Source organism: Odontesthes bonariensis, chromosome 5, assembly GCF_027942865.1.
Source record: "Odontesthes bonariensis isolate fOdoBon6 chromosome 5, fOdoBon6.hap1, whole genome shotgun sequence".
NCBI classification, from domain to species: Eukaryota; Metazoa; Chordata; class Actinopteri; order Atheriniformes; family Atherinopsidae; genus Odontesthes; species Odontesthes bonariensis.
This window is the reverse complement of record NC_134510.1, coordinates 6888409-6907799: the sequence shown is the minus strand read 5'-3', so window position 1 is coordinate 6907799 and position 19391 is coordinate 6888409. Positions and strand designations below refer to the sequence as shown.

At 39.9% G+C, this 19391-nt stretch overlaps 1 protein-coding gene across 1 annotated transcript; it reads right to left on the bottom strand.

Moving 5' to 3' along the window:
- Positions 1 to 3104: 3104 nt before the first annotated feature.
- On the bottom strand, positions 3105 to 16064 carry LOC142379644 (pituitary tumor-transforming gene 1 protein-interacting protein). The gene is made up of 7 exons (XM_075464710.1): positions 15792 to 16064; positions 15490 to 15536; positions 14805 to 14913; positions 9685 to 9793; positions 8102 to 8167; positions 7369 to 7415; positions 3105 to 3557 (listed from the first exon to the last, which is right to left on the bottom strand). Exons 1-7 carry the CDS (start codon positions 15910 to 15912, stop codon positions 3508 to 3510), a joined length of 549 nt encoding a protein of 182 aa, XP_075320825.1. The 5' UTR covers positions 15913 to 16064; the 3' UTR covers positions 3105 to 3507.
- Between the last annotated feature and the right edge of the window lie 3327 nt (positions 16065 to 19391).

Genomic DNA, 19391 nt, shown 5'->3' with positions numbered 1-19391 from the left:
TTCTGTTCATTAGTGATCACGTAGGTGTGACTCGATTTTAATAGTTATAAAGTATTATAAACTTATTTAGATAAATATGCTCTGTATAAATGCAAAATAAACTTATTTAGGCTGAGCCCCCATGGTACAATCCACCATGTTGCGCTCTCTTTTTTTCTTCCTGAAGTCCGTTGCATTTTGAAAATAACTGCGTATGCACACTTTGGTGGTATGCTGCTGCTGTGAATTCATCATTTTAAAGTGTCTGATACTTAAGAGAATCAGAGCATCAGAGACAGTGTGTGTGCCAGCGGTTTCACTTTATGCAAGAGATGCATATAGTGAAATATAGACATTTGGAGGAAAATACATTCCTCTTTCAGGGTGTCCGGGGGAGGCTCATTACAGATGTATACATTATCTTCTGGCCATGCGCCTTGTGACGGGAACGTGCAGCATCTTCAGGGTTACCAAACAGGGAAATGTTTTATCCCACTTAAAAAGGAGCAGCACCCACAGTGAGTCAGAGATTGCATGGACATTTGGCCTTTAAAGGGACACTATGTCATTTCTTCCCCCATCTAGTGGTGTAATTTTATTTTGCAAAGTCGAATGAATTTGCTCTCTAGCGTTTTCAAATGTGCGTTGCATCTTCTTGAACTACGGGAGGCGGTATGTGTCAAGATTCAAGAAGCTATAGCTTCAGATTCAAGGTCCATACAAACAAAAAGACATCAAGACACACAGTACAAAGGATTACATAACACACATACAATAACAAAATACAGATGACAGATAACATGTCAGATAACATAAGTTGACATAGCCTTTGGTGTGCAAACAATGCAATTAGTCATATTCCGGGAGTTACCGGAAGTGACGTCGACGCAGCGGTAGCGTTAGCAGCAGTGTGTAGTTGCTTTCTGGAAAGTGTTCTTTTAAATAAACTCCCGGTAAACTTACAAACTTTCTAATGCCTCGTTTTGTGAGTTAAGAGCCTATGTGTACTACGGCAGAAGTTTGGTAACAATCAATGCATTATTAGTGGGATAATTTACGAGATAAAATCTATTTACCATTAGCGCCAGTAATAAGCCATTCGGCGGACGTGACGTCAAAAAGACGTCATTTCCGCTTGCAGGCCTGGCGTTGGGGAAAACGCTATTCGAAGTGCTTTATGTCCCTCTCGGCACTTCGTCGTTTTTCATAGACCGGAAGGACATGGCAGCCTCCATAGAGCTTGCCCGCTCTATGTAGATACAGACAAGTTATTCTTCACTCAGGAGGATAATTGAGATTTTTGACAGAGATAATTTTACACCAATGAGGACTAATTTATGAATGAATATGTTGATTTGAGCTAATAAATGACTTAATATATTACATAGTGTCCCTTTAAGGATCTCTCCAGACTTGATGCATCATTCTGAAATTCTGATACGAACCTGGTTGTTAATTAAATACTTCTGAGTTCAACCAAGTCTGTGTTCAGAGCAGAGTTCTTCTTTTACCATCTACACATAGGCTGTTTTGAAGGCAATCATCCCCGATACACCACAAACTTGACGTCACAAACTGAGAAGTTTCTGCTCTGCGATTCAGCTTTTACCCGACCTCCCAGTGGGGTCTGTGGTCTCTGAGGGCGGCTAATCAAACCGGCTCCGACAGACCTGCACATACTTTGCTTCAAATGTCTCGGGAAGGAGCACGCCATCGCCGTGCTAGAGAGGCGCCTGCTGTGAGACTAGACTCCTCTCTTGTATGCCTCTAAACGCCGGGGTGAGCCCGCAGAACTGGAGTGAGTATCCTAGTCTGAAAGTCCTGTCCAACCAGATGAAACTGTTACCCATGGAGGGGGATCCCCACTGGTGTAGGGAACTCAAGTGTGGATTTAATATGAAACTTAACCTTTGGGAGGTCCAGCAACATTCCTGTGTAGAAAGGTTTGTGCAAAGACGCAGACCAAGGAAGAGGCAGAGATCATCTAATTTACCCCAACCTTCATCCTGTGGAGATGACTTGGGAGTTTCTCTCCCACCAGACCTGTCCATAACTTATGTATACGTCTTAGAGCTAACTAAGTTGCTAACAAACAAAGAACCCTTTTAGAAGACGATTGGAGAATCTCTAAACCAACTCTTCCTTATCTGGATAAAGTAAATCGCAGGTGACATCTGCTTTGATCTAGCCAGATGAGAGACAGACATCTCACAAAACTCTCAAAGTACTTTCCTCACATCCACTTTCAGTTGAATTTTAAAACTGTATTAAATGTGCTAATGTTCTAATCTTTGTACATTTTTACAGTACAGATTCTCAGTAAAATCACAAGCTGCATTTCAAGACCTTTTTCACGATTGTACTTGGAAAAATAATGGAGAAATCATTATCTAGGAAAGTGACTAACTTGTCTATGAAGCCACATTGCCCCCTGGTGGTCTGTAGTATTGAATAGTTATATCTACATGAATTCAGTAACTAGACATTTATATGAAGTAATGCAACTGTTAACCGATGTTTGCTGCTGTTTCCTTTTGTCTTCCATGGTTAACACAGGAAAATAACATTGTTTGGTTCGTTATTCATATGTAATAACTTCACAGATATCCATCTGAATTTGAGATCCACATTCATTATCTATGTTGTGTTATATTGCTTATTTGACATTCTTTATACCACACATGCCTTTAACCTTCATATACTCATACTTAACAAGTTGTGGTGTTTTCAGAATCCTCTAGACCAGTGGTTCCCAAAGTGGGGGTGCGTCCCCTTGCAGAGCAATTGCAGGGGGAGCGCGCAATTGAATCAATCAATAAATGACACTGCTAGATAACATGGACAAGTTTTTGATGGTAGTTTTTGAAGTAAACGCAAAGCAGAGGATGAAGCATTGCCAAATGTGCCTCCAATGCAATTTACTTCCATGGCAAAGAAAAGATAGGTGTGGCAGTCAGTAGGTAAATAGGAGTGAGTAGTTGTAACACTTGTGTTGTGTGCTCGTGGTGCTGCTTTCCACTGATACTGCTGCAGCTTACATTCAGCAGTTTTGCTTCCTCTTACTCCCTCTAAGAAGTTCTACCTGCTTAAACCCAATAGTTTTCAAATCAACACATTAAAAATCCTTTTTATTACATAACTTTTATTCATGTGTAGGAGCACATTGTTACAATCACAATCATGTAATTCAATCAATACTTTATGTACAAACTGCAAAGACTGCTATGAAAATGGAATATCCAAAAGGGATGACTTAAAATGATGTTTCAGAACACAAAAAAACAAACTTCAGCATCCGTCCAACACTAAAACACAAAATTTTACTTTTCACAAAATCAGAATGGCCTCAGTCTGGTTTGTTATTGTTGAATAAGTCCAATATGGAGATTTTTGTCTGAACTGGATCACCAGATAGCTGCTCTCTGCAGCATTTGTATCATTATTAGTGGTTTGAGTATGAAGAAAGGCCTCACTCCAAGCTAAAAGTAAAGACAATTGAAGAGCTACAAGACATCCATCATAGCTGCTTTACTCATTCTCAAACTTGCTGTATGGGTGGTCCGAGTCCCCAATCAGACCTGTATACGGGAAGAGACAAGGAAAACATAGGATTTCATGGTGAGTCACGTTGGCTAATATTCCCACTTTTCTAACTAATTTATCAGGCAGATATTCTTCTGTGTAGACATCATTAGTCCAAGAACAAACAACTCATGAAATTAAATGAAAAAACTTTCCTGGATATTTATACGTCCTTAAAATCTTAACCTTCACTTCATGATGGAATACTGGAATCAATCCTCACAATATTAACAATAACACAAGGCTTCAGCAGTGAGTTTCTTCCACTTGAGTTTGTATGTAACAGTTCGTACATCGCTTTCAGAAGGTTCTGTTATGAGCAACAATAGTTGGTGTTTTCATAATCCACTTAATCTGAGTAACTATTTGTTTATGCCTTATGTAAATTCTAGATAACCTTCAAAACACTTATTTTTCACAGAGCATTCATATAAACTCTGTCATTGTGTCAAAACAAATGTAAATTTTAACTTATCTATTATATATACTTTATATTTGACTGATTAAGCCCTGGCCAAGACACTAAAGATTACTTATCAGATTCTGAGCAACAGAAGACCATATATAACTGTTTTTAAAGGCTGAATAGACTAAAAAAAAAAAAAAAAAAAAGATTGTGTGACACATTTAAGGCCTCGGTATGCTACTCCGTCGCTATCCGCAAAGCAGAGGCTATTAAACCTTTCGAAGTTCTCCATCGGGATGTTGGACACGCAAGGCAGTTCACCTCCCGATCAGTAGGCGTCGCTACGCTAGACTACCTAATCTTACGACGTCTATCGTGAAAGTCGTTGATTGATTGTTCACCTTTCGGCTCCGTTCCACTCCGCACAGTGAACGATGGCGACCGAGAGAGAAAGACTGTTGTTGGAGTTGGAACTTATTGTTATTGAAATGCAAATAATTTTGACCAAATATTGACCGGCACACAGTAAACTCTTTCAAAAATGGCGATGTTGTTGTTCTGAGAGGAAGGAGCTAAACCGGAAAAGTGATTCCGGAAATGATGTTGTTAGCCGACCAATCACAACCCTTGCGGTATCCACGAGTCTCTGTCTCCTCGACGGATAGATAGGAATTTTGGCCGACATACGCAAGCGAAGGAGAGCGTCTCCAGGAGGGTTTCTGACGACGGAGAGGGCTCTCCGTAGCCTTTCCCGGACGACTATAAATCATGCTTTAGCTGTAACTTATATAGTCTATCTCACAAGACATGACACAGCTTAGTTTAACAATGCTTAACAAATATCAGCATGGCTTCGTATCATAGTTGTTTACATGGAACCAGAAGTACATGTTAATTAAAGAGTCAAATTTAACCCCAAAACCAGGTCATAAAGTTGTTGACAGCTGGGCTATTAAAACTGGGGAAATATGAGAATTTCCAAACTATTATACATCAGTGATGTACAAAGTGAACAAGTTGGAGCCAAGTACTCACCCAAAAGCTGGAGATTTGATGTTAGCATGGAGATGTGACAGTTATTAGGATTCAGTCAAATTGAGGAACGGGAAATAGCTGAGCATTTTGGTAAATATACATTTACCTTCTTCCTAAGAGTGGCCTGAGAAAACTGGGGTTAATCACCCATCTGACAGAGATGCCCTTTGAGGCTGATTGTTTATGTCATGATTCAATTCAGAATTATATCTCCAGCAGTCAAGAGTTGCCTTTTTACTGCAAAGTTATGACTGAGGAAAACAGAAGCCACTATTATTGTTGAAAATGTTGAACCAATACAGGTCTTTGGAATGAAACAGATTTTACAGACTGAGTGGTTGTCCACAGTTGGCAGGAGTATAACAAACAAATGCCTGGGACTGACCCCTCGTTAGTATAGATTAGCATAAAGAGTATTAACAAACTACCTATTGCTGTCAAAGTTCGGATGCACATATACTAGACAAGTGTAGCGCACCAAAGATTTCTGACAATTTTTCAAACCACTTCACACAAACAAGAGCACTAAATCAGCACCAGTGGTTAAATACACCACTCAGCCATAACATCAAAACCACTAACAGGTAAACTAAACACTTCTCATCTTGACCCAATGCAATGTTCTGCTGGGAAAACCTGCATCCTGGTACTCAGATGGATTTGACTTTGACACCTAGCTAAACATTTCTGCAGACCAATCACCCCCACAGCCATACAGTATGGCAACACCACTCGCCTTAGCAGCTTTCTGCAGAGGGACAGCACTGAGCATGGCAAAAACAGCTTAGGAAGGGCTACAAGGCAAGTCAAAGAGCCTGAGGTGTTCCCCTGACCTCTAAACTCTCCAGATACCAATCTGTTGGAATCTGATAGCATCCGTGGAAAGAAAGCCCAACCCACAGCGTCCCCCAAAGGATCCTTTTCTAAGTTCTAAGTTCAGATGTTCTTTGACCACTCCTTGACTGGTCAGAGGTCTTATGGCAGAATGAAGAGAGCATGGTCTTTATTAGGCAGGTGGTCATAAAGTTATGGCTTATCGGTATATCATCTCTTTTCACATGGAAAATGTAATTTCTAAGTAACACAAATGTTCCAAACCAAAACTCCTCGCAGATTTCAATCACATCAGCTCAGTCAGCTGTTTGTCTGGGTTGGTTTACTCATCACAACACACTTTTAGCTAACTTGCTAAGTTTGCGAAACTTCCTTTGAATTCATGGATCTTGTAGCATAATCAAATATTGAGAGTTTAAGATTAAGATTTAGGGGGGGCAACAGTTTCTCCTGTATAGGGTGAATAACACATTGCTCCATAAAGACCTGCAAACATGACGAATAAACGAGTGGAGCTAGTTAGGACAAACTACTGTCTTTTGTCTCAGTGAGCAGCAGTGCAGTTTACATTCAGTGCTGTTCTACATTAACTCATCATCTCAAGCAGAGTAGGTGCTGGCCCTGTCACACTGTTGCGTATGAGAGACGCGTATGAGTTGCGTATGAAAATTAATAATATAATTTTCATACGCACGAAAAGTCCTTGAAAATAAAGAATGACTAGCGTATGAGTAGCATATGAACTGCGCATGCCCAGCGTACGTTTCAACGCGCCTATATCAGCAGCCTTTCCACATTGCTCCATTATTGCAGTAGACGACGCGCTATCAACATCTCTCGAGACATTCATCTCGATCATGCCTCCCAAGAAGCAATCGTCGTTTGCCCGGGCCCTGGGCCGAGGAAAAGGCAAAAAAACACAAGAATCATTCTCACCCAAACCTGCTGAAATGCCTGATGCACCTGCGGCTGATGAGTTACATACTTCTGAGCGATCAAGATCCCCAACTCCTCCTCCTGACCGCTCCCGTGAATCGTCGGTTGCCTGCCGCCTCCATCTCCGCTCGTCTGGCGGAGATGGAGGCGGCAGACGGGCGGAGGCTATAAATACGCTAGCTGTACGGTACACCTTCATGGCAACATATGGCAATTTATGTCCAGCGTTCTCGACCTATCAGTAACGTACCTATATCGTACTTCTAGCGTATTCAGCGTATGCCTAGCGTATGCTTAGCGTATTAACCATACGCACAAAAGTTTTGAGCATGTTCAAAAATTTATTTCTGCCTCAGCGTATGCCAACGTATGCCAGCGTGCTTGAAACGTATACAACCTATGCCTAACGTTCCCCTGGCGTATGTCAGCGTATACCAGCGTATGAGTAATAATTTTCATACGCAACTCATATGTTTCTCTCATACGCAACAGTGTGACAGGGCCTTTAGATCCCATGGAGAAATAACAGCAGTCTCCATGATTACTTCTCAACAAGTCTATTTGATAATAGAACATAGAGCAAGGTTTATACACACCATACTTCCTGCGGATATCATCATGTCGCGCCTTTCTCTCCACCTTCCTGTAAAAACAAAGAAATAAAAATATTAAATTAATAATTCATTTCAAAATTAATCCAATTCATTCATTCAGAGCCAATTCAAAAAACAATTTTCAAGCTAAGGAAACCAACAGATTGCACTGAAACTTGTCTTCAGTCAGACATCACCGTCAACACAGCATATTAATACACTGGTATGCACGGTATGTTGACTTAATTAACCTGACCCAAACGGTATGTCAAACATAACATATTGCCTTGTTCTGCAGCTTCTGCTCTCACACACAGTGGACAGCACAGAGATGACAGTAAAGACAACGTATTTCTCCTGCTTAGAAAGTCTATTTTCATCACTGAAGGTACAATAAAATCCTGGAATGTGGAGTCTAACACTGATTGCTCCATAAAACCAGCAGGCAGTGGGGGAAACAGCAGAGTATAAAGAAGAAAGAAATGGACTCAAATCTTGATCAATATTGACACCATAAGAAAACTGGGCCTGAATCGGTCATAATATATTCAGGGTATTCATAACTGAATTGAGTTCAGTCAAATCCCAAAAGGGACCGTAACAACCAATTATTAATTTAATTCTGTGTGGAATGTAGAAAAAAAACCTATGTCAACCTGATATCTAACTCAACAGTTAAGATCTCCTTCTGACAACTCCAATGTGTCTTTACTGAGACCTGCAGTGAAGTTCTTACCGTTCCTCAGCACGCTGTTTGATCTCCTCTCTCCTCCTCGCAAACCTCTCCTCATCTCTGTCAGGCCTAAAAATGAAAGAAGAAGACTGGTGTATCAACAAAAGCTGAACAAAACACACTCATCTGGATGGAACTAATTACATTAGTCTACACACATCCACATTTGCTTGAGGATTCAAAAGCTAAACACCTTCGCAGATACAATGATTTAAATTCTGTATCCTCTGGACAATGACTTATATCTGACTCATGAATAGTATCTGCCAAATACTGAGTTTATGCTGTGTTTTATATTTCATAATACAATTAAAAGATTTAAAACAAAAGGTGAAAAAACAAATAAGAAGGGAATGTGCAAAACATAGTGGATGCTTATGTTAGAGAGTGTAGCTTTAGGAATGCTGTTTTCTCCAGTTTTTACAGCCAGATGATCGATGAATGAGACCCGGCTGTCCACGAGACTGTCGGTGAGTGACAGCATTCAGTTAATTGACTGACATAAAACCCCAGATGCAACAGTGCAAGACTGAATATGGCCAGAACTTTTGGGTGCCTGAGTTCACTGATAGAATAGAATAGAATAGAATAGAATAGAATAGAAAAATACTTTATTCATCTCCAAGTGGGGGAAAAGTAGCTAAAAAAACTAAATATTTACAATGATTGTATATTAGACAACAACAACAATAATAATAATTAATGACTAAATAAATTTGAGAAGAACATTTCAGCAGTTACTGTTAAAAAGCCTTATGGCTATGGGGACAAAGGACCTCCTGAACCTCTCAGTCCTGCAGCGCAGTGAGATGAGCCTCTCATCTCAATATTGCCAAAAGTATAAACTCACTCATCCCACCATGATGGCACAGTCCTGATTAGATGGGTCAAAAAGTTCAGGAACAGCCCCCATAAGGAGTTATTACAAGTATATTTACATGTTCTATCTGACTAAACACTGCGTCTGGACTTTCTGTGTGGTGGAAATTATTTTTGCTTCATCACTTGCACAGCCATTTTGTGAACTGATATTAACAACTGATATTTTCATCACAAGCATATAATGCACAGTGTCAATCATGCCTGAGAGGTCCAACTATGAAACATTTACATATAACATAAATGTTACATTGTACAGATCAGAGCTGAGCAAATGATGCCATGAAATCCAATGGGGTCCTCACAGTAAGCTACGAACTAGTTTGTGTAATGCATAGCTCCAAAAAAAAGGCAGTATTTGGGAAAAGTTCAAAGCATGTTATAAATGTGAACTCTTAGCCCCAGGGTGTCAGGTCAAAGACTTCAGGTTCAATGAAAATTCAGAACTTTCTTTATAAATGTGATTCGAACAGACACCGTTCTAAAAAAGTAATGCAATCCATTTCAACAGAACATGTTTCTGTTGCTTCTGTTACTCTAACAGGACGCTGGTTTTACTCGATTACTATTAAACTTAACCAGTTTCTGGAAGTTTTGATAAATCCTGGTGTGGCAGACGAATGAGGTTAATTAGCATAACCTGTATGTATACATAAACACTAAATGCTTTATGGTCACATACACACTCGCACTACACTTAACCTTACCGTGAGCGACGCTTCTTGCAGCAGCAGCAGCAGCAACAGCAGACAATAATACTGATGAGGATGGTTCCACCAACCACAGCCAGGGAAATGATCAGGGCTTCAAAGTTCACTGTTTCACATGAAGAGATGCATTATCAATATTCATGTTCATCTCAAGAAGAGGATATGTTGTCATGAGGTCATGTGATAAATACTACTTGAAGACTGAAGTTAGCAAACTTAACATGTGTGGCAGTAGCACCACCTACTGATTTCTCTCTGGCACTACATGTCACTGAAATGAAATGTAAAAGGAGCTTTATCAGGTGGAGACTTTGACTGTGTAATTTAAAGCCTCAAACCACTCAACAGAATATCCCTTGTCAGCGATTAATCACATAACTGAGCAGCCGTAATCTGGTGACACAGAGAATATATCTTTGCGAAACTATAAGATTTTATTGTCTGTCATTGACATTCACACAATTTGAATGGCTATGTTTTCAATAAAACAGTGTTCTGTCTGTGATTTCTTAATCAATATTTTCTATTTCCTGAGTGCTTGTCATGTTTTCATTACACGTGTGGCACCTTGGGGTGTAACCTCTGTGCAAACAAATATACAATAGAATAAAAGAGAGAAAGAAAAAAAAAACCTTTGTTGAGATTAGGGAAAGTGTTTTCAAATTTATCTCTGGATTAGGTTAAAAATGACCTCAACTGAAGCAAACTTCTTTTCTTTTTTATTTTAAAGTCAAGTCAACTTTATTTTCAATGCTGCCATATGTGCAGGACATACACAGAATTGAAATAGTGTTTCCCTCTTATCCCTAGTGCAAAACAGCAATAAACATAAAATATAATATATATATAAAGTAGGAGGTAAAAAAAATAAAAAATTTAAAAATATATATACAACCTAAAAGATATATAAAAACAGCAGTGGCAAATCTGTGTATATATACATATATATATATGGCAGTATAAACAGATTAACAGTATAAACAGAATTTACGGTATGACTGGACCAAGTTAAAGGGGAAGTTCATTTTTTTTTTTTTAAACCTGGACCTTATCTCTGGCATAAAATACTTTCATTTACTCACCGATAACAGTTTGGTGAAAGTTGGCCTCCTTCGGACGCTATTTAGATTTCTCGAGATCCCTGGATATTCATATAACGGGAGTGAACGGGGCATTGACAATACAGCATCTAAATAAGGCATTATCTGTCTTTATTTCACCAATACTTTAAGACGAATGAATGAATGAACGCGTACTATTGCACTGTTAGTTCACAGCTGCCGTGTTGTTGTTATTGGGGGCTATCAGGGGGCTTATTGGCGTCTTTCTACACACGCGTCTAGTGGGACTACGTCATCGACGCACACTGCTGCAGCACAGCTCATTCATTCCATCGTAAACAAAGTTGTGATCCAGGTCGTTCAATTCTGATAAATATTCTGCCATGTTGCGCAAAACTAGCAGTAGCAAACTCCGCATGAAGTCAGCCAACCGTCACAGAGCACGGAGTAACGTATTTTATGCCAGAGATAAGGTCCAGGTTTAATAAAAACAAACTTCCCCTTTAATAAGCTAGAACAAAAAAGGTTTACCAAGTGCAGTTTTAGGCATTACTAAATTAAGATCAACTGACCTTTTGTGTTATGCTGCTGTGACCCAATAATTTCCCTGGTGAGATTAATAAAGTCTGTCTATATATCCCCCTATCTATCTATCTATCTTACAAACTAATTTAGATGTTGAATACAGCTATAAATGAACATTTACACACTCAAGGCACCAAGTGTGACTGTTTTGAAGCAAAGTTTAACTTAAGTTTAACTTAAGAGGGTATACAAGGAACAAGGGGAAAAAAAGTACATCCTCCTTCAGTTCTCAGTTTGTATCTATCTAAAAGCTGTTATGATGCGTTTGGTTTTCTCCAAACATGCTGCTGTGCATTATGACCAAGCATCTCCACTTTGGTCTTATTCCAGAAGTCTTGTGGTTTGTTCAGATACAGCTTTACACACTTAAGCTGTGTTGCCATATTCTATTTAGAGAGAAGGGGCTTTCTCTTGCAACTCTTCCAAACAAGCCCTACTTGTTTATCCATTTTCTATACCCGCTGAATCCATCGGTTGGGTCGCGGGGGGGCTGGAGCCTATCCCAGCGGTCATCGGGCGAGAGGCGGGGTACATCCTGGACAGGTCGTCAGTCCATCACAGGGCCACATAGAGACAAACGAGACAAACAACCACACACACGCTCGCTCCAAGGGACAATTTTAGAGACACCAATTAACCTAACATGCATGTTTTTGGACAGTGGGAGGAAGCCGGAGTACCCGGAGAGAACCCACGCATACACGGGGAGAACATGCAAACTCCACACAGGAAGGCCCCAGCCGGGTGTTGAACCTGTAGCCCTCTCGCTGTGAGGCGACGGTGCTAACCACATCACCGTGCAGCCTCATCCTTGTTCAGTCTTTCTCTAATTGTACTGTCATGATCTTTAACATTTAAGATGCCAACTGAGGCCTGTAGAGTCTGAGATGAAGCTCTTGGGTTTTTCAAAGTTTCTCTGAGCATTGCACAGTCTGACCTTGGGGTGAACTTGCTGGGACGCCCACTGGGAAGATTGACAGCTGTTTTGAATGTTTTCCACTTGTGAAGAATCTTTCTCTCTGTAGAATGATGGACTGCAAATAGTTTGGAAATGGCCTTATATCCCTTCCCAGATTGATGGGCAGCAACAATTGCTTCTGTAAGATCATTGCTGATGTCTTTCCTCCTTGACATTGTGTTAACACACACCTGAATGCTCCAGGCCAGCAAACTGACAAAACTTCTGCTTTTATAGACTTACTGATGATCAGTCTACTTACTGCTGCTACTTAACCTCTTATATCCTGTGGAAGAGTAACGGTGGACTTGGTTTTTCACACACTGCTTCTACATTTTGTCTTAGTTGTTGGACGTTTAGTTTGCAAGTCTCTTTATTGCTTATTTTAGACAGATTAATTCACTGCAAAACTTTCATCCAACTTATGATGATTCATCCAAATTTTGTCAATACGCGTAACATTCAACTTCACAATACCAACCAACACACATGCGTGGGTATACGTTTCCTTTTCACGTGTATGTGGCAGCTTGTCTTTCCCCTTTGTGAAAAACAGTCCTGTATATGTGATCAGTGCTGCTGTTTACGTTAACCTATTTCTTGTGCTGCTATTGTCAGGTAAGCACAAACTTTTTTGTTCATATGATTTCCTCATATGCATAATCTGTCAGGGCCCAGTACCTTTTTTGTGTTTGTCAGGTTGTCTTATTTTGAAATGCTTGTCACCCTCACGACCTGTTTAAATTTCCTTATATTTAATTTCCTTCCTGCCTTATTGCCTTCACCTGTGTCCTCTTGTCTTCCTTCCCTCCCAGCTATTTAAGCTGTTTTCCCCTTCCCTTCAGTACCAGATCATCTTGTCCGTTTGTCAGTGTTCCAGCGGTTTTTCAATTCTTCTGCCTTGAGTTTAAAACCTGACACCAAAATTCCAAATGCCAAAGTTTTTGGCATTTGGCTCTGCATTGCTTGAGTCCTACCCGTCTGACCCTGATATGATCTGACCAGGACATGAAGTCTCCATATGTCAAACAAATTATTTCTGCAAATCATAGAGTCCTCCTCCAAATATGCAGTATAAACAGTATAATTAGGTGGGTATAGTGGGCCCAGCAGAGGGGTTGTGAGGATTCTGCATCAACAGGTGGGCAGGTCTCATGATCTGAGAGGTGTGGTTGAAAAAAGGAGTAATACCCTTACTTGTCTCATTGATTCGTCTTGAGATTTTTTTTTTTTTTTTAAAGATTACTTTTCTGTCATGTACACACGAATGTTAACACAAAATTACTCCTCTGCATTTCAGGTTGGACCTGTTGAACACACATGAACATGCACACGGTCACGGTCACACACTCATGAAGACAGACATACACTGGAGCGGTGGGCAGCCAATCACAGCGCCCGGGGAGCATGGGTGGTAAGGGTGCCTGGCTCAGGGGCACCTCATCCATGGTGGACTGCCACCCCTCCAGCTGGCAGTCCATCCAGTGGGAAGAGAGGGAATCCAACCACCGACCTTCCGGTTATTGGACAACTCTTATGATTACAATGAATTGAATTCCAATTAGCTTGAATTGGACTTTATTATTTCAGTGCCTTGAGATGACATTTGTTGTATTTGGCGCTATATAAATAAAAATGAATCGAATTGAATTAACCACTGAGCCAAGGCCGCCCCAATGTCTTGGTTGACATTGTACGTTTACAAGGTGCATATCAAAAAAACAACATAACATGCAGCAGTCATCGTTCTTGGCTGTTGTTAATGACCTGTTTGAATACATGACATCTAGTCTGAGTGATTTACTATCCTCCTATAAACCAGGACGTTGTCCAATGAGTAGTTATTGAGTGTTAACATGGCCAGCTATCAGTTAAGGAAAAGGCTTAAATTTACCTCTATAAAAAAGATGCTTCTTCTTGCCCATTATTTACATATTATTAAGACATTTCTAGTGCAACCCAATTTCTAAAAAAAAAAAACTCCAGTTTTAATGAAGCTACAATCCATCAGCTGCTTACTGTTATAGCTATGTTCCTGTTCTGGCTGCTTAGCAGGAAACTTTGGGAACCCCTTAACCTACCACCAATTCTCTTCTACTTCTATAAAGCAGTTCACACTAAGACAGTGTTTGTGAAGGGGAACCTGTCCTCACTGTATACAATGTACAGCCATTTTACTCCTAAATTCTGACTTGCTCAGTTTATAAAAAGGTACACCAAATCAGAAAATCTACCTGAAAACAGTGTAGGTATCATAGCTGAATCCCTTTTTAAATGTGCCATAAAGATCTTTTTGCCTTTTCATATTTTCATACAGTAAATATACTGCGTTTCATTTTGGTGTAAAGCTCTCTGTCGAGTATGTAGAAGTGAAAATGAAGTCTTCTATTTCAATGGTACCAAATCATGTTGTCAACTTCCTCATATCAACCCCCTCGATTGGCACTCTGAATTTCCCTGAAAAATAGACGCCAAATGATCAAAAGTAACAAATAAAAGACTGATCAACTCACACCAACACACTCCCCAGCGGGACTCGGACAACTGGCACAGTGATGCTGGAGGCAGCAACCAGCTCACTGGGTATTCACTGCAGTTGTTGGTGGTAAGGCACCACAGACACTGTGCAGATGCAAAAGAAAATTTAGGATCAAGTATCTGGTGATCTGAATTACCAGCATGATATTCAAATAGAAAGTTGCAAACAGTCAACTAACTGTCCAAGATGCTTTTTATTTATGAGGACAAGTTGCTGTCCTGTTGGTAAGAAAAACAAGACTATGACTAGATCAACATGGACTTTAGGAAATTACCATGAGCTTTGTTTAATGATTTGACAAATAACAATGACAGAGAAAAAAAAAAATACGTTTGTGGACTATGTATTCGGGACTATGTGCTCAGTGTAAATCAGTAACATTTGTATTAAAAAACTGTCCCACCATAAATCTTAATTCAAAGTACGGCAGAGTTATTTTCACCCTGATTAACAACAGGCAAAGTTCAATTTGACCCACTGCTGAATTACACACCTCGTTTGACTGGGCCTGTGATTACAGTACAATGGAAGGGGCTGTTAAGCAGGCCAACAAAAATTAAACCAAACAAATGGACCATAAAACCAGCGTTTATGACAGGAGTTTTATCTTTTCTGGCAAAGATCATGTAAGGACAACACCCAATTCACTCTGAACTTACCTTAGCATGTGGAACGCAGCTGTCACAGTTTTTATAGGATGAGCAGGCTGAAAAGAGAACTCAAAGTAAGAACTCGAAAGTTAAGAAAACTCAGTGAAAAAAATTCAGGAATAATTCACTCTCAGAGCTGTGACGTATTTACAAAACAGCTATTACCGGAGCTCTAACCTACTTATGGGCTGCCATTTCTGTTATTACCACAAAAAATATAAATGGTATTTAAAAGACAACGGAGAAAAAAATAACATTTGGAGATTTTTAAAAAGACTCTTTCCCTCTTTGAAACAAATAACTGAACTTACGAGGTGGTGGTGGTGGAGTTGTTTGGCATTCCCCCAGGCTAACAAAGCTAACATACGCCAAGGCGGCAGCACAAAACCACCAAGTGGTCGAAGTTTGTCTCTCTGTTGAAAAAGAAGACATCGTGAAAGGGTCCGAAGAACAGCTTGGGATCGTAACTGCGTCTGAAAAATATAGAAAACCCGATAGAGAACTCTTTGATAGCCTCTGTAATTTCTGTTTTGCCTCGAATGTGTCCTCCTATACGATCACTTCCTGGGTGTGTTTGGTTTGTGCGTTTAACATCCCGAGCGGGAGGAGGTAAAGCTTCATTCAAACATACAAGTCAGCGACCGCTCGCAAATTTTACGTGGCAATTAATATACACATTTAAAGCCTCATATTCGTGTTTATCTTTTTGTCTTTAACATATCAGGCATATTAGAATTCTATCAAGAGCACGCATTCAATGAAAAAAAAAACAGTAGATATTTTAATGAACTTACTATAGTACTTGAATGGGCCTTAAGTATTTTTATTTACAAAATTCGAAACAATAAACAAATAACTGCTTTTTTTGTGGCTCGTTGGGTTTTGGGGATGAAGGTAAAGGAGGAACATAATCTCTTTGAGTCAATAATCAGTCTTTGTATCCTGTTTTCCCTGCAGCTGATTGTTGGAGCTGTGTTTACCACTTCAATTCAATTCAATTCAATTCATTTTTATTTATATAGCGCCAAATACAACAAATGTCATCTCAAGGCACTTAGATAATAAAGTCCAATTCAAGCCAATTGGAATTCAATTAATTGTAATCATAATTATTCATAAAATAATCCAATTTGTTCATATAGAGCCAATTCAAAAACAATTTCCTTGCTAAGGAAACCAACAGATTGCTCAGGAAGGGTGGCCATCCGCCTCGACCAGCTGGGGTTTGAGAAGACAGAAAAGGGGGGGGGGCACTGTAACACCATTCAAAGGATATCTGTTGGAACAGGGAAACACGAGTTAATAACCACAATAATGTCACATATACATAATGTCATTTGAGAAATTGAACAGGGGAAAAAGAGAGTAAAGTGAGGAAAGGTATGACAGATGAGGCCCCCCAGCAGTCTAGGACTATAGCAGCTTAATTATGGGATGTTTCAGGATCACCTGATTTCACTGCCAGGAATAAAATTGAATGTAAAAGGGATCAGAAGACATCAGTGTAATCTATCACAAACCCTGGCTCAGCTGGGTGACTGGTTTTGTATAAAGGCATCTTTTCTTAAAGCTTTCACATAGATAATAGTTGTAGCAGCATGACATGCACTCAGTTTAGCAGCACTGTTTCTCAGAATAATTTCACAGTGGGAATTCACATATTTCATGCATTAATAGTGATGCATTCAAGGACCTGATTAGAAATTGAATTGGGAATCAAAACATGAAAGGCTATGCCTTTGACAACAACCTCACCAAAGATAATGAAAACGATGTGACAGCTTCCTCATATCATCATAACACTGCAGTTGGTTTGCATATATTTGTGCATTTGCTAAATTAAATATATTCAATTATAGCTATACAATAATTATGAACTTAAAATTCCAGACCTAAATTTGGATGTATGCGCATCCAAATTAGAGAAAAGCTTTAAGAATTAAAGCACATCAAAATGGGGAACCCTCTTTTTTAGGCCTAAATAAGACATTCATGATTAAAACTAGCATCAAAGAATGGCTTTCCTCTTTGTGATGCGTTGTAATATACATAATATCTGTTATAATTATGCCTGGCTGTGGTTTTTCTGGTGGTTTCTGAGTCACAGGTTGGGCTGCATAGGCTTCTTCCTGGGCTCCTGCTAATATACCTGTGGTCTATCTAGCTTAATCAGGAGTCTTTCTTAAAGGATAACTGCGGTATTTTCAACATTAAGCCTCTTTTCTGAGTCGTCTGCAATGTTTTAGAACCCCCCTCACCGCATTTTTGATGTTTACTGGTGTCTTGGAAGAGTTTAGAAGCTGTGAGGAATTTGGAAAATTGTCACAGTTTATGTGTGAAGATTGATGAGTGAAACAAGATGTCTGAATTTAACGCGGATGCACTTTGTGACCAGAAGAGGGCCCCGAAGCCCACGGAAAGGGCAGTGGAGGAGAAAATAAGGAGGTTAACAGATGAGAGAAGGGGAAAGTTGGCACAGCTAACAAAGCTACGAAATAAGATTGAACCATTGAAACAAGATGAAAGTAATGTTGAAAACTTACAATGGGACATTCTACCTGAGCTAGAAAAATGTTTTGGAGAGTATAAACGTGTTAATGAGGAATTATGTGAGCTTATGAGTGAAGATGAACAAACTAATGACCAGGAGACATTTCTAAAAAGATGTGAAGAATTAAAGGCATTCATAAACGATCTTGATGAATGGATTGAAAACGTGAAAACTTATTCTCATAAGGAGGAAGATGATGTCAGACCACAGGATAGTGTTTCTGTGGTTCACTCAGTTAGGAGTCGTGCATCGCACCGATCTAACACCAGCTCAGTGCATTTGAAACTCAAAGCAGAGCATGAAGCACTGCTAGTAAAAGCAGCAGTTCTTGAAAAGAAAAAAGAGCTTGAGGAAGAAGAAGCGCGCTTGAGAGCAAGAAAGGAGCAGTTCGAGATTGAAACTGACCTTGCCGCTTCACAGGCCAAATTAAAAGTTTATGAGGAATATGAAGGAGCTCAGGAGTCTGTGGATGATGTACTGAACCCAGTAACAAAGCCTAAAGTTGAACCTAGGTATATGACTGAAAGCATGGAGAAGTTTACTAGCCATGATTATGGACACATTGGAGCTGCAAAGCTACATCATGATGTTAAGCCTAGATCAGCTGCGTCAGTTGTTTCTTCACAAAGAGGACAATCTTCTGGAAGGCAAATGACTGACAACACTCAGAATGCTAATTCAGCTGATGACCTGTACCGAGTGCTACAGCGTCAAAACCAAGTGACTGAAATGCTCATTAAGTAACAGAGTCTGACTCAACTGCCTCACAGAGACATACCAGTATTCACAGGAGATCCTCTGACATACAGGTCTTTCATAAGAGCTTTTGAGCACATTATCGACAGCAAGACAGACAGTCAGCAAGATCGCTTGTATTACCTTGAACAGTTTACGAGTGGGGAGCCACTTGAACTAATTCGCAGTTGTGAGCACATGAGACCAGACAAAGCTTACAGAGAAGCCAGAGCATTACTCAACCGTCATTATGGTGACGAACTGACAATTGCCAATGCTTATATCAAGAAAGCACTTGACTGGCCACAGATAAAGCCAGATGACAGGAAAGGACTGAAAAAATTCGCCTTGTTCCTGATTGGATGTGGTAACACCGTGAGCGATGTGGACTACATGGACGAGGTGAACAATCCTACCACTATGAAGAGCATCTTGTCCAAGCTTCCATTTAAGCTGAAAGAGAAATGGAGGGGTCATGCCTACAACCTTTATGAGAGAACGATGAGAAGGGCCAGATTCCCCGACTTAGTGGACTTTGTGTATCATCAAGCAAAAGTTGTCAACGACCCACTGTTTGGCGATATCCTGGATGCCACCTCAGGTAAACAGGTAGACACAAAAAGAA